We start from the raw sequence: 16154 nt of genomic DNA on the forward strand, positions 1-16154 counted from the left end.
CTGAGGTAAAACCTTCCTCTTGGCCGGAGATTGAAGATCCTTCTCTATTGGAGCGTTTCTAGCGAGCTCTGGAAAGGGTGGCGCTATTGACAGACCTACCACTGAACAGGCGATACTCCCCTCCACCCTCGATCCCCATTGAGCTCACCCGGAGAGTTCCTGTCAGGGGAGGGACCCCAGTCACTCCCACCTCCCCTTGTCCCCACCCATCTCTGTATAAATGCCTCTGCCTCCAGGACCCGCGGCTCACGTGAAGGGGCAGAGATGGTTTTGTTGACTGATGTGGGTGTGAGATTCGGCTTCTTTCTGATCCTGATCCTGATCCTGATCCTGAGCCTTGCCTCTGTAAGTAGGTTGCGGTCGATTGCATATTGTCAGTAGAGTTGATCTCGATTCAGTCAATGTTGCTGAGCCACATCCAGAAGATGAAGAGGCGGGAATGGACCCCAGTTTGACGGTTGTGTTTGATGCACTGTTCTTGAGATCCTGCATTGAATTGAATTCCCTCCATTTCTCAGGCGGACCGCGATGCTCGTGGGGAGGCTCGGGCAGCGAAGAGATGCTACTGCGACCTTCAAATGTCTGATGGGCCATTCCCCCACCAGCAACTCGATGAATTATATTTAATCTCTCAGAATTGCAGCCTCGAACTGAACAAACAACAGGTGAGGAGGGTGCGGCAGCCTCCCAGAAACTCCAGCCGTAAGGCTGCAGCGTCCACTCCCCCCAAAAAACTCTTGCACTCAAATCCATCCCGTGCCCCAGCTCCTGCTGCGAAACTAATTGAGACTGTGCAGAGACGCAGGAGTGCCCCTCCCTCGCAGTTAGTGCCAGGTTAGGGAGTGCAAATTGCACATATCCCCTGTTTGACCCCCTGGGCACTCCCGAGTTTGGAATGGTGTAGAGCGAGGCCGTTCAGTCCATCCTGTCTGCACCAGCTGTCTGAAGAAGCATTCTGACTCTGAGGCCATTCTCTCCTGCATTTTCCTCATAACACCAACATTGTTTCTGTTTAAATAAACATCTGACCCCTTCTTGAAACTTTCCGCTTTAAAAGTAAATAAATTCCTCCATTTATCGAGCGCCTTTCGTGACCTCAGGGATATCCAACAGGGCCTTTCAGCCAATTGAAATACTTTCTGAACGCAGAGACCTGTATGACAATGAATAAAGACAATATGAGCTGTTTTAATTGAGTTTGAGAGACAAATCTAGGTTGGAAGAAAATCCCTGTTCATCTTCCAGTTCATTCTCCCGAGATTGCAGATTAGCCCCAGTTTAAGACACATCTGAAAGAAGGCACTCAGTATAGCATTCTTCAAGACTAATTATTGCCAGCCTCCATTGTGCTCAAATATGTGTTCACTATTGACTTCACAGGTTTACAGACCCTTAGAAATTTCTCTAACTAATAAGATTGTCGCCACATGACAGGAAGAAGAATCTGTCCTGATGTTTTCTGTTCAGGAGATATGAAACCTTTCAGCTGTGAAATACTATTTACATTGAGTTTTGTTGCTGCTTATTTTTGCTTTCAAGACACAGTTGTTTAAAGATAAATGGATCGAAAGATAAAATGTTGGAACAGTTTCAGAACTGACCACATCTAGCCCTCATGTAATGAGTCAAGAATGAGTCACCAGTTAAGCAATTTATTTTTTAATCTCTTTCACAAAGAATCATGCTTTCTATTTATCCTCCAGTTCAATGAACCTCTTGAAATTATTGCCTACGTAGATCAGAAATTGAGGAACCTTGTGCAACGCATTAATGAATTTGAAGAAGAATATGATGGTGAACTATACAGTATCATTTCATATCGGATAATAGAGATCGAAATTGCTGAACTGAATGAATTGCTCAACCAACTTCAAGAAAAGTGTTCTCGGAACAATGATGAGAGAACTGACCTGGATACACAGGTAGCCAGGGCCCAGTGTCAGTTGCGATTTTGTGTCGGTATGTGTATATGCACATATGAATATGTGTGTGGTGACAGGGCTTGGAGGATGGGAAGCTACTGGAAATTCCCATGAATGAATGAAACTTAATTCATCTCAGATTGACAACCAAACTTTGTATCTTTCTGAGGAGGGGTCACTTGACTCAAAACATTAACTCTGATTTCTCTCCGCAGATGTTGCCAGACCAGCTGAGCTTTTCCAGCAATTTCTGTTTGTATTTCTGATTTATAGCATCTGCTGTTATTTAGGTTTTTACATGAGATCTTTCTCATCAGTATGGGTCATTTGAATTAAAGAAGAAACTTGACAAGATGTCGGTAAGATTTGATTGTGTCATTAGTAACATCTGATTATTTCACTTAGCCAGCCATGTGCCAAAATGGCGACCATGTTTCTTGCATACCAACAGTGAGTAATTGAGTTGGTCTAAGGCACCATACAATTACAATTCTTCTTTTCTTTATCCAACAGGCACAAAACATTACCAACAAAGTAGATGAATTAGAGAAATATGACCGACTTAAAGTAACTCAAGAGCACAAAAGAAATATTATCCTGAAAAGGAGTCTGACCTCGTGCCAGAATGCACTGTTAGTAACACCAACCCCTTATGTCAGTCCACAGCCAGGTGAGTACAATAGGCAGAGTTGTACTAATCACTGTTGTACAGTGTTGTACAAAATCTAATCACTGTCACCATAAAATGTGAGAATGAATCTATTCTGAAGTTTTCTGTTCAGGAGATATGAGATGTTTCAATGCTGAAAGATTTATGCATTGAGTTTTTGGTTGCTTCTTGCTTTTGCACTGAAGAAACACCATTGTTTAAAGGTAAAAGGACCTCTTCACAAAAGCTGCCAGACCAGCTGAGTTTCTCCAACACTTTTTGCTTTTGTTTGTCCCTTGATATTTAATGGCTTTACCATCACTGAATTCCCCCCATTACATACATCCTAGGAGTTACCACTGAACAGAAATTGATCTGGACAGGCCACATAAATGCTGTCAGCAACAATTTCTGTTTTTGTCTCTTGTCCTAAACTTGGACTTAAGAGTAGTCAGGGTATCAGGTTGTAAGTTTGCTTGCTGAACTGGTTGATTTGTTCTCAGATGTTTCATCGACATGCTGGGTAACATCATCAGTGAGCCTCTGTGAAGCGCTGATGTTTTGTCCCACTTGTTATTTATGTGTCTTGGTCTGTTGTGGTGGATGATATCACATATAGTTCTTTTTCTGAAGTTGGTAAATGGGGTCCAAATCTATGTTTGTTAATGGAGTTCCGGTTTGAATTCAAGGCCTCGAGGAATTCTTGTGTGTGTGTCTCTGTTTAGATGTCCCAGGATAGATGTATTGTCCCAGTCAAACTGGTGTCCCTCTTCATCTATGTATATGGATACCAGTGATAGTTGGTCATGTCTTTTGGTGGCTAGTTGGTGCTCATGCCTCCTGGTGGCTAGTTTCCTGCACGTCTGTCCAATGTAATGTTTGTTGCAGTTCTTGCAGGGTAGAAGATCTAAACAAGAAGACACATCACGCCCAGAACCTCTAACCACCCTACCATACATTAAAGATGTCTCCGAGATGACCAGACTACTCCTGCCCGTAGGCATCATAGTAGCCTACAACCCTACCACCACATTGAAACAGCTCCTTGTGAATTTAAATGACCCTGTACCAACAACCAGCAGAATGAACATTATATACAAAATACTCTGCAACAAACATTACATAGAGTCATAGAGATGTACAGCAGGGAAACAGATTCTTAGGTCCAACTTGTTCATGGCGACCAGATATGCCACCAGGATACATGAGCACCAACTAGCCACCAAAAGACATGTCCAACTATCACTAGCATCGATACACAAGATGAAGAGGGACACCAGTGCCACTGGGACAATACATCCATCCTGGGACAGGTTAGACAAAGACATGTACTGGAATTCCTACAGCATTCAAACCAGAACTCCATTAACAAACATTTCAACTTGGACCCCATTGACCAACCGCTCAGTAAAAGAACCAGAAATGTTGTTACCCACCACAACAGACCAAGACAGATAATTAGCAAGCGGAACAGAACACCAGCGCTTCATCGGACATTCACCGATGATGTTACCGAGCATGGTGACGAAACATCTGAGAACAAATCTACCAGCTCAGCAAGCAAACTTACAACCTAATCCACAACCTGAACTACAAATCTTCTCCAAAATTGCAGTCAGGATATCATTTGAAAGTAAGATTAAAGAAGAACATAACTGAAAAGCAACATGTCAAACCTGTATGAGGCCTTGATTAGACACAATCAACTGTGTATGTTCAGCTCCACATTACAAAATGATATACAAGATCCAGAGAAATTTTATAAGAAAAAGTAGTGGATTAGTTTCAGAACTGACCACATTTAGCCTTCACGTAATGTTCAGGAATGAGTCATCAGTTAATACATTACCTAATGGCAGCCCAAGCTGTTACTAGATTTTTTGATATTTTATGTAATCATACAGTATAAAAGGAGACCATTAGGACTAGGATGCCTCTACAATTTCTTTGAAAGATTGATGCAATAAGTCCCATCCTGCAGCTCTATGTTGTAGCCCTGTAATGTTTTCTCTGATCTCCATACCACATTATTTGTCTCATGGTATTGCCATCTCAGCTGCTTGCAAATACAGATCAACTATAAAGGCTACTTCTCTCCAAACTGCTTAATCATTTATTCGAGTAACTCCATTGATTTTCTTCCTTCTCTCTCAATCCTACATTTAAAGCACAGAGAATACAATTTAAGTCAGACAGCAAGTAAACAACAGCAGTGGTTTTCTAGGCAAGGTATAAGGTCCCACAGGTACAGTAGCTTAGTATTTCACTAAATTAACTAACAAAGGATTTTGAGATCTAATCCCACAATGCCAAATTGGAAAATTTAATTAAGTAAATTCAGGGAGAAAAGAAGCAGAAACACTGGAAATACACAGCATCTGTGTAGAGGGGAAGAGAATTCAGAATGTGATTTTTATCAGAACAGCAGCTATATATTTGTAGCCTGGCAGCACCAAAAAAATCCTTCAGAAAATAGAATGTGCCACTGTGACCCCCATCTGCCCTGCCTATGTGCCTGGTCCCAAAATAAAATAAAGACCTGTGCACACTGAATTCTGAAACAAAAACAGAATTTGCTGGAGAAACTCAGGCTTAGATCATTGGACTCAAAATGTTAACTGTTTTCTCTTCACAGGTGATGCCAGACCTGCTGAGTTTCTCCAACAATTTTTGCTTTTGTTTGTCCCTTGGTATTTAATGGTCTTACCATCACTGAATTCCCCCACTACATTCATCCTGGGGATCACTATTGAACAGAAATTGAATTGGACTAGCCACATAAATACTGTAATCAGCAATTTATGTTTTTGTCTCTGATCCTAAACCTGGACTTAATGTAATCAGGGTATCATTCAAAAGTAAGATTAAAGAGGAACATAACTGAAAATCAACAAGTTATATCAAACCTGTATGAACCCCCTAGACACACAACTGTGCACATTCAGCTCCACATTAAGAAAAGGATATCCAAGGACCAGAGGGGTTCCACAAAGATAATGCCAGCACTGTGAGGGTACAACTATCTGAAAAGACTGAATAGGCTGGGATCTTTTCTTTTGAAGAATAATAGATAATGGATGCTGATGGAGATCTCAAACTACGAAGGGTTGATCACATCAGAAAGGGAAATATCAAGTGCATTTTTGCTTTTAACATGTTTGCAAGTGCTAGGTATTATTATGCTGTATATATTGTTTTTCCAACATAATAATAGGGTTTATGGGATTTCTCACAGGGTCCTGTTCCTTTGGAAGATTAAAAGCAGTCTCCAATCCCAGGAATTCAATGCTTAATCATTTTGGAACATCGTACTCCTATGGCTCCTGGGGGAAAGATCCACTACCAGCTCCTGGGAAAGAGGATCAATACTGGCTTCTAGCTCTAACTAGTAGTAATAGATTTGGAACTAAGATTCGTGTTTACAGCTCTTATTCTAAATTCCTCACCAAAGGTACTCATAAGGACATAAACTTTCAAACCCATAATCCTCAAGGCCCTGGTGGGGTAATGTATGGAGATGCCTACTATTACAATTGCTATAACTTGGACAAACTGTGCAAGTTTAATATGACCACACTAGAGGTCATATCTGCCACCCTGCCGTTTGCTGGTTTTAATGACAAGTTTCCATACTGTACGCTTGCTTCCTGTTATTTATACACAGACATGGATCTGGCAACAGATGAAAATGGGCTCTGGGTCCTCTACTCAACTGCATTCAGTTTGGGAAATTTAATTGTCAGTCGACTCAATACGACTGACCTTTCACTGCTTGAAAGCTGGAACACCACCTTATTCAAACGATCAGCATCCAATGCCTTTTTGGTGTGTGGGATTGTGTATGCAACTAGATATGTAAGTCCTGAAATAGAAGAAATCTTTTATATGTTTGACACAACTACTGGAGTCGAACAATATAATTTGAAAATCCAATTCCGAAAAATCTTGCCTGGCATTCAGTACATGAACTACAACCCACGGGATAAGAAGTTGTATGTGTACAGTGATGCATATGTTATTAGTTACAGTTTAACATTTGAATAATGTGTGACCAGAAATCCTAAGAATCAAGCAACACAAGGGAACCTATTCAGGTCCAGCTAATAATAGAAAGTCATATGCACAAAGCTATATTTAGAGACAATACTTAACAGTATTGCTTGAAATTAAATGAAATGCTGGAAACGCTCAGTAGGTCAAGCAGCATCTATGGAAGTAGAAACAGTTAACATTTCGGTTTGACAGCCCTTTAACATCTGAATGGTCTTTGCAGTAATTCACAATTGCCTAGTCATTTTTAAGATTGCAGCAATTTATATGGATATGTAATGTTTGAAACATCTCAGTTAGGACTGGACTAGGCGTAGTTTGAAATAATTCAATACAAATATTGATTCAATATTGTTCCTTTGAATGTAGTATGCAATGTAACCACAACATGGAACAGGTAACTCAGGTGAATCTGATAGTAGAACAAAATGAGATTGATGTAACTACTGGTACTTTGGTCTATGTACGTTAACATGTAACATTTCGCAGCATTGAAACTTCACTTTCAAATGAGTGCTTTTGAAGATTAATAACAGTTACTGTACATGAATAATCATAACTTGTTGATTTCAATTTATTAAAAACATTATAAATTAGATCTAATATTAAAGTGAAAAACTATGGTGAGGTAATTTTTCTTTATTAAAGAATATGTTTTCTACAGTCTGGACAAAGCATACACATAGTAGCCTTGATCATTTGAGTCTTGTGCTGTTGCAGATTAAGACAAGTCAGTAAGAACAAATTCATCATCAGTCTGATATACTATAAACCAGCTTTCCATATGATTTCCCTCTACTGATTATTGCGCTAGGTATTCCATTAATGGCAGCAACCATTTTGTGTCAGCTCAAGCTTTGGATGGTCGAAGCTGTTGAGCCAATAATATTGAAAGAATAGCAATATATTTCCAAGATGGAATGATGCAATTTGGAGGGAAACTTGGAAGTGTGGAATTTCCATGTAACAGCTGTCCTTATTCTTCACATTGGAAGGTGCTGTGAAGGAATTCTTAGCAAGTTACAGCATTGCATCTCATAGATGATATACAATGCTGCCACTGTACACCAGTGGTGGAGGGAGTGAATTTGAAGATGCTGGATTCCAGTTGGGTTTATGGTGAATAATGATTCCCAAGATGTGAGACAAGGCCTCAGTCAGTTGAAAGATTTGAAATCAGACACCTTTAAAGCTACACACATATATTTGTTTATATAGTCACTAAAATAATACAGGACATATGGATTTTGCGTTTCTCATTCAGTAGACCAATGATGCTCTCTTTAAATACATTGTCTCATTACTACCTTTAGTATTAGAACAATAATTAGAAACACAGGGTAGGAGTTTAAAGTGTGAACAATCTGAATCCCAACATCATTTCTCCCACTTCCAGTTTTCACAGATAGAATAGAAGGAGGAGTATCCAACCTGTTTATGGAAGTTCTGAGTGGAGGGTATAATAAAGCGGATATGTTTTAAATGTATAGATTACATTCCAAACAGTATGGAAACAGGCCCTTCGGTCCAATAAGTCCACACTGACCCTCCAAAGAGTCACCCAGATCCATTACCTTACCCCTATCTTTACCCCTGACTAATGCACCTAACACTATGGGCAGTTTAGCATGACCAGTTCACCTGACCAGCACATCTTTGGATTGTGGGAGGAAACCCACGCAGATACAGGGAGAGTGTGCAAAATCCACACGGACAGTCGCCTGAAGTGGGAATTGAACCCAGGTCCCTGGTGCTGTGAGCCGGCAGCGCTAACTGCTGAGCCACTGTGTTGTCCCAAATATAATAAACCAGTGAACCTTATTTTCATTTACTATTTGGAATTTACTTAAGATTTCTAAAGGCAAAGAGAATCTGATAGCTAAATGTAGATGAGCACCACCAAGTCCACAAGAGGTGAGTATCATTTCATTTATCTATTAAATTCCATGTACTAAGATAGGCAACCTGTGGTCAGGCTCCCTCCCTCTCCTGACTTTCTCAGTGAGGCACCAACCTCTTCTTCCAGCCTCTGATTCCCCATGCCACCAACAGACTTGGAGGCTTCCAATCCCATGCCCAAGTGGCTGTATTCAGGGCTCAGGCTTAATCAATAAGTCATCTGCCCTAAGATAATCTGCCAGGAGAATCAGTCATTTCCATAAAAATTACAAAATGGAAAAGTTTGTTTAGTCCAATCAGTGTCAGTTTCTACTCTTTGCACATGCAAATTAATTTAACCAAATCTTACAAAACTCAAAAATTACATCACTGACTGTCTCAACCCACTATCTAACCTAACGTTGAGTAACAGAGATTTTAAAAAGCATTCAAAATCATGAAATAGTTGGACAGAGTGGATAGGGAGAAAAAGAAAAGTTGAGAACCAGAAGAGGCTGATTTAAGATAATTGGCAATAGAACCATAGATAATATGAGCAAAAACACTTTATGAAGCCTAAGAGTGTGGTGGAGGCAGACTCAGTCTTTAATTTCTCAGGAAATTGGATAATTTTCTGTAGAGAATGATTTGCAATGCTATCGGATAAAGGAAGGAGTGTAGGATTTACTGAGTTGTCCTTGCGGAGGCTTTGTTCAGACACACGGGGCTAAATAGCCTCCTGTGTAACTACATCAGCTATTATTCCTAGATCTGAGTTCTAATACTGTCAAAAGGTTTTTATTTCTCTCTGTTCAGTTTCCAGTAATTTAAAATGGGGGAGATGCTGATTTAGTAGTAATGTCACTGGACAAGTAATCCAGAGACCCAGATCAACATTCAGGGGATACAGACTCAATCCCATCAAGCTGATGAATTTTAAAATCAATTTGTAAAATCTGAAATTGAAAGCTAGTCTCAGTAATGGTGTCAATAATAAAAATGCATCTGGTTCACTAATATCCTTTGGGGAAGGAAATCTGCTAGTTACCTGGTCAGACCTAAATGTGACTCCAAATCCACAGCAACGCAGTTGCCTCTTAACTGTCTTGCAAACCAGTCAGTTCAAGGGCAACCAATGATTGGCAATATTACTGCCTTTGCTCAAGACCCTCACATGCTGTGATAGAATAAGAATGTGATGTTGATGTTGTTCACTAGTCCAATTGCTGCTGTGCAAATCAGTCCAGTGATTTGTACCTGATATAAGTTGCGCATTGTATGGCTGTATGCAGTAGAGGTGAATATATGGAACAGGCCTTTAGGATAGAATATAACTGTCTCTTCAGATGTTAAACATTTATAACACAGGCATAATAGAAAACAGAAATCACTCGACAATTTAACCTCTGAAATGTGTTCTGGCATTCAGTTAGACATGGCTGCACTGTATCTTAACTCCATCTGCCCACCTTGGTTCCAGAATCTTTAATACAATCATAAAACATACAACCTATCACAGTTTGTGATGTAATGTAATGATACTTCAACGTGGTGTACTGCGTGATGAGTGAAGAAGAATTGTGTTCTGCCTTGAGCCCAAAATGCAGAATATGGCTGACGTAAGAATTTGAGGCAGGTGACATTATAAGTGTATCAGACATCAGCAAGTTACAGGAAAGCATGATCAATAAAGAAAAGCACCAGTACCAGGTCACTTCCATATAGTTTACTAATTGAAAAATAAATATGCTTTTAATATTGAATGAGAATTGTTTACTTATATGAAATTATTTTATCAGCTCCTATTGCTGCAGCAAATCTAGTAACAGATTCCACCATGATAATTTCTGCTCATTGTTTCTGAACCCACGATGTGCTCTAGTACCAAGGTTGCTGGAAGGAAGTACGGCTACAAAACATAATATATTATTAAAGAAAATTCTGAGTCTTGGGTGAATCAGAAACAAAGGTACCATAGAATAAATTAGCTCACCACCTTTAATACTAAAATATACTCATGGTAACTGGTGTAGATCTTACCCAACATATTTTGCTTCTATCTTCACTAGAAAGGATACAAACATCACTTGAGTAATAGCTGTAAATCAGGATGTGGAAGGGAGAGAGGAACTTACTAAAATTACAATCATGAGGAAAAGGATGCTGCAATCCTTTATAAGAGTCAAAAAGTATGGTGCTGGAAAAGGTCAGGCAACATCTGAGGAGCAGGAAAGTTGACGTTTCAGGCATCAGGAATGTGAGAGGGCAGGGGGCTGAGAAATAAATGGGGTAGGGGTGAGGCTGGGCGAGAAGGTAGCAGGGAAGGTGAGAGGTGGATGCAGATGGGGGGGTAACAGTGATAGGTCAGTGGTGAGGGTGCAGCGGATAGGTGGGAAGGAAGGTGGACAGGGAGGGCAGGTCAAGGGAGTGGTGCTGAATTAGAAGGTTGAACCTGGGATGAGGTGGGGGTAGGAAAGATTTGAAAACTGGTAAAATCGATGTTGACGCCATGTGGTTGAAGGGTCCCAAGGCAAAAGTTGAGGCATTCTTTCTTCAGTTGTCGGGTGGCTTGGATTTGGTGGTGAAGGCCCAGGACTTGCATGTCCTTAGGGGATTGGGTGGGGGGGGGGTGTTGAAGCAGTCGGCCACAGGATAGTGGGGTTATTTGGTGTGTGTGTGTGTCTCAGAAATATGCCCTGAAATGCTCCACGTGTTGGCAACCTGTCATCCTGATATAGAGGACACCACATTGAGTGCAACAGACACTGGGGATGGGTGTGCAGGAAAATCTCTGCCAGACGTGATAAGATCCTTTTGGGCCTTGGATGGTGATATGGGCGCAGGTGTTACACCTTCTGCAGCAGCAAGTGAAGTTACAAGGTGTGGAGAGTGGGTTGGTAGTCCATGAACCTAAGGAGGGAATAATGGAAGGAATGGTTCCTGTGGAATGCAGATAGGGATGGGGAGGGAAATATATCTTTGGTGATGGAAATGGCAGAGGATAATGTGCTGTATTAGTGAGTTTTGAGAAGGTTTATAGCTCAGGTTGAGGTTCTGGATGTAGCTTTGCTCGCTGAGCTGGAAGGTTCATTTTCAGATGTTTCGTCATCATACTAGGTAACATCATCAGTGAGTCTCTGGATGAAGCACTGGTGGCATGGCCCACTTTCTATTTATGTGTTTAGGTTTCCTTGGATTGATTGTGTCATTTCCTGTGGTGATATCATTTCTTGTTCTTTTTCTCATGGGTGGTAAGTGGGGTCCAAGTCGATGTGTTTGTTGATAGACTTCCAGTTGTAATGTCATGCTTCTAGGAATTCTCATGTGTGCCTCTGTTTGACTTGTCCTAGGATAGATAGGTTGTCCCAGTCGAAGTGGTGTCCTTCCTCACCTGTATGTAAGGATACGAGTGAGAGTGGGTCATGTCGTTTTGTGGCTAGTTGATGTTCATGCATCCTGGTGGCTAGTTTTCTGCTTGTTTGTCCAATGTAGCGTTTGGTACAGTTCTTGCAAGGTATTTTGAAAATGACATTAGTTTTGCTTGTTGTTTGTACAGGGTCTTTCAAGTTCATTAGCTGCTGTTTTAGTGTGTTGGTGGGTTTGTGGGCCACCATGATGCAGTCTGTCAGTCATTTCTGAGATGTCTTTGATGTAGGGGAGAGTGGCTCGGGTTTCTGGACATGTTTTGTCTGCTTGTTGGGGTTTGTTGCTGAGAAATCAGCGGACTGTCTTCCTTGACTACCTGTTCTTTTTGAATACACTGTATAGGTGATTTTCCTCTGCTTTGCGTAGTTCCTCTGTGCTGCAATCTGTGGTGGCTAATGGAAATAATGTTCTAATGCAGCTTCGTTTGTGGGTGTTGGATGATTGCTTCTGTAGTTCAGTATTTGGTCAGTATGTATTGTTTTACTGTAAATGCTGGTTTGAAGTTTCCCATTGGCTGTTCACTCTACTGTGACATCCAGGAATGGCAGTTTGTTGATGTTTTCCTCCTCTTTAGTGAACCTTTCAGCACAGCGAGCAAACCTACATGCAGAATACGTTGTATCCAGAGATTACTGGGGTGGAAGGTGGGACCGGTGGTGGTGGTGGGTTCTATCTTTGTTGTGGTTGGAAGGCTGGGCTCAAGGGTGGAGGTGTGGGAAGTGGAGGAGATATGCTGGAGGGCATTGTTGACCGTGTCGAGGGGATATTGTGGTGCTTGAAATAAGAGGCCATCTGGCTTATCCAGGAGTGGAACGTCTCCTCCTGGGAGCAGATACGGCAGAGGTGGAGGAATTGGGAGTAAGAGATAGCATTTTTATAGGAGGGGAGGTAGGAAGAAATGTAGTCAAGGTAGCTGTGGGAGTTGATGAGTTTAAAATAGATGTCTATGTTGATTCGGTCACTGGCAACAGAGAGGGAGAGGTCCAGGAAGGGGAGGGGAGGGTGGTGTCAGAGGTGATCCATGTGAACTGAAGGTCAAGTTGGAAAGTGTTTGTGAAGTTGATGAACTATTCAATTTCCTCATCGGAACACGAGGTGGCACCAATACAGTCATCAATGTTGTGGAGGAATAAGTGGGGGATGGCGCCAGTGTAACTGTGGAAGATGGACTGTTCCATGTATCCTATGAAGAGGCAAGCATAGCTAGGGCCCATGTGGATGCCCATGGCTATCCCTTTGGTCTGAAGAAAGTGGAAGGAATTCAAAAAATAAGTTGTTGAGGGTGAGGACCAATTCTGCCAATCGAATGAGTGTGTTGGAGGCATAATGGTTGGGTTGGTGGGAAAGGAAGAAATGGAGGGCTTTGCAATTGTCGATGGACGTGTACAGGACTGGATGTCCATGGTAAAGATGAGGCACTGGCAGCTGGGGAAACAAAACTCATGGAGGAGGTGGAGGCCGTGGGTGGTGTCCCGAATGTACGTGGGGAGTTCCCGGACCAAGGGGGACAGGATGGTGTTGGGATATGAGGAGATAAGTTTGGTAGGGTATGAGCCTGGTCAATCTATTGCATTCAGATATGAATAAACATTCTAGGAAAACAAGTAAGCGATTGTTTAGTGAGTATTTTGTTCATTTCCCTTACCTTTTAAAGCCCATCAAAGACAATTACCAAAAGCATTAGGAAAGTTTCCAAAAGGTAATCTTATTTGGAGTAGCAGGGTTTATTAATTATAAAGTAATTAATAAAAATAAATTAATTGAGACACAATAAGGATGACAGGGAAGGTGATGTGCTGCACATATAGAATGTGGGAGCTCCTGGATATATCAGTGGCCCAATGAACTTTAGCTTAGAGTTTATGAGTTGGGGTTGGAGCTGCAGTCACTGATGCAACAGGGAGGGGGAAACCTATCTGAAAACTTTATTCCAGGAGTGACCACAACCCTTAGAAGAGTCTTCCAATTTGGTCATTGGTCAGGAACAGGAGGATATGACTGTGAGTAAGACAGTTTTGTCAGGATATGGCCATTTTGCTCAAGGCTGGAGGAGAGTGTGGTGGAAGTCGAAGGATTCAGTTGCCATGGTCCATGTAGGTAGGAACGACATGGCCCAGCCAAGAAAAGGGCTTATGCATAAGCAGTATGAGGAGTGAGGCAATAAATTAAAAAGCAGAATCTCAAAGATAATAATCCAGAAATGAGCCATGAGCAAACTGACATAGAACAAATAAAGTTAAAGAAATGAATATATGGCTGAAAGAAAGATGAGAGAGAAATGGGTTCTATTAAGGTGAAGCTAACTTAAGTGAACTGGCAAATTGGGTTAGGGATAGATCAACAGAGGAACAGAGATGAAGTGGCAGACATTTGAGGGGATATTTTAGAATGTGTGGAAAGGTACACTCCGACAATAATGAAAATGATCAACTTGAAGACAAAGAGTATACAGTAATTGTGTGAAGATGGTGTCAAGTCAGAAGACTGGACAGAATGTAAAAACATGAAAGAATGATTAGAAGCACAATAATGAGAGAAGAAAATAGATGGCAAAAGAAAGCAAGCTAGAAATATAGAGATAGTAAGAGTTTCTATAAAGATTTTAAAAAGGAAAAGATTATCTAAGTGAGCAATAGTCCCACAGAAAGTGAGTTTGGGGAAATAGTAACAGAAAATGAGAAAATGATATGAATTCAACAGCTAATTTGCACAGGTCTTCACTGCTGAGGATACAAGTAACATTGAAAAATAGCTGTAAATCAGGAAATGGAAAGGAGGGAGGAATTTAAGAAAATGATGAGTCCTCTGGAAATGCTACTAAGCAAATGATGGAGCTATGTGGAAGGAGCAGGGATGTATGTCAATGAATATGGTACAATCCATTTGAGTGATGTAGCTGTCATAGAAGAAAAGATGGCTTTGTGTGAAAGCTGTGAGATATGTTTTGGGACTGGAAATTGGGTGAGGGTAGGATGAATATTACAGTAGTGAGTACTGCAGATGCTGGATCAGAGTCAAGATTAGAGTGGTGCTGGAAAAGCACAGCAGGTCAGGCAGCTTCCGAGAAGCAGGAAAATCGATATTTCGGGCAAAAGCCGTTCATCAGGAATGAGAAAATACCAATATCTAAGAGTGCAGTACTACAAAGTTAAACACAAGTACCTGAATGGACTGGATAACCTTCTGTATCGGTTCCTGTTGAAAATGGGGGGGAAAGGGAACATTGTAAGTAAATAGACTTAGGCAGGAATTTGATTGAACAATCTTGATGTCGTCTTACCAAGTTTCATACGGGACAGGTTTCTGATCATATTTGGAAACCGATGGCTCTGAATGAAGGTGATGCTGAAAAGTGACACATTGTGGTTATTTTAAAACTCTAACAGGGGAATGATATAGCAATAGCACAACGAGAGAAAACAAAATTTTGAATCTACCTTCCAGGACTGGGTAATGTTGGGTTTCAAATATCTGACTGCATAACCAGAGAAGTGTACATCTGAAAGGAACAGAAAAAATAGTCAGTGGTCAGTGGACACACCAAAAGTACTATATACTACATTATACTGAACTTAGGTATGAAATAACTCAGGGAAAGTGGTGGCACAACAATAATGGAATAAGTAATCCAGAAGCCCTCTGGGCACATGGGTTCCAATCCCACCTCAGTATCTGGTAGAATTTGGATTCAATTAATAAAACTATAATTGAAAGGTAGTCAGTAATGCTGTCATGAAACTATTATTAATTGCCATTAGAAACCCATCAGGTTCATTTAAGTTCTTAAATCTGCCACCTTTACCAGATCTGAAGGATGTTATTAAACTTGAGAGGGTGCAGAAAATATTTACAAGGATGTTGCTGGAACTGAAGGGTTTGAGTTACAGGGAGAGGCTGAATAGGCTGGGGCTTTTCTTCATAGAGCATTGGAGGCTGAGGGATGACCTTATAGAGGTGTATAAAATCATGAGGGGTATAGATAGGTCCTTTTCCTAGGTTGAGGGAGTCCAAAACTAGAGGGCATACATTTAAGGTGGAAGGGGACAGATTTAAGAAGGATCTAAGAGGTAACTTTTTTGGCACAGAGCGTGGTACGAATATGGAACAAGCTGCCAGTAGAGGCAGTACAATTACAACACTTAAAAGGCACGGTTTAGAGGGATTTGAGCCAAATGCTGGCAAATAGGACTAGTTCCGTTCAGGAGACCTGGCTGGAAAGAACGAGTTGG

General features: G+C 41.1%; 1 protein-coding gene across 2 annotated transcripts; it reads left to right on the top strand.

The window, feature by feature from the left end:
* The first annotated feature begins 225 nt into the window (after positions 1–225).
* On the top strand, positions 226–7211 carry LOC132823791 (olfactomedin-4-like). 2 transcript variants are annotated; one of them, XM_060837817.1, is made up of 5 exons: positions 226–345; positions 519–665; positions 1704–1922; positions 2436–2592; positions 5807–7211. In XM_060837817.1, exons 1-5 carry the CDS (start codon positions 265–267, stop codon positions 6613–6615), a joined length of 1413 nt encoding a protein of 470 aa, XP_060693800.1. In that variant the 5' UTR covers positions 226–264; the 3' UTR covers positions 6616–7211. The 2 variants fall into 2 exon arrangements, with proteins under 2 accessions (XP_060693800.1, XP_060693801.1); XM_060837818.1 differs by lacking the exon at positions 1704–1922.
* Positions 7212–16154: the final 8943 nt, after the last annotated feature.

The sequence above is a fragment of the Hemiscyllium ocellatum genome, chromosome 17, assembly GCF_020745735.1.
Source record: "Hemiscyllium ocellatum isolate sHemOce1 chromosome 17, sHemOce1.pat.X.cur, whole genome shotgun sequence".
NCBI classification, from domain to species: Eukaryota; Metazoa; Chordata; class Chondrichthyes; order Orectolobiformes; family Hemiscylliidae; genus Hemiscyllium; species Hemiscyllium ocellatum.

Bases quoted from the DNA above. Each gene is read 5' to 3' on its own strand.
- LOC132823791 (XM_060837817.1), top strand. From the start codon at position 265: ATGGTTTTGTTGACTGATGTGGGTGTGAGATTCGGCTTCTTTCTGATC. The intron at 666-1,703 runs GTGAGGAGGGTG...TTTATCCTCCAG, and splicing joins TCGAACTGAACAAACAACAG to TTCAATGAACCTCTTGAAAT. The intron at 1,923-2,435 runs GTAGCCAGGGCC...TTTATCCAACAG, and splicing joins GAACTGACCTGGATACACAG to GCACAAAACATTACCAACAA.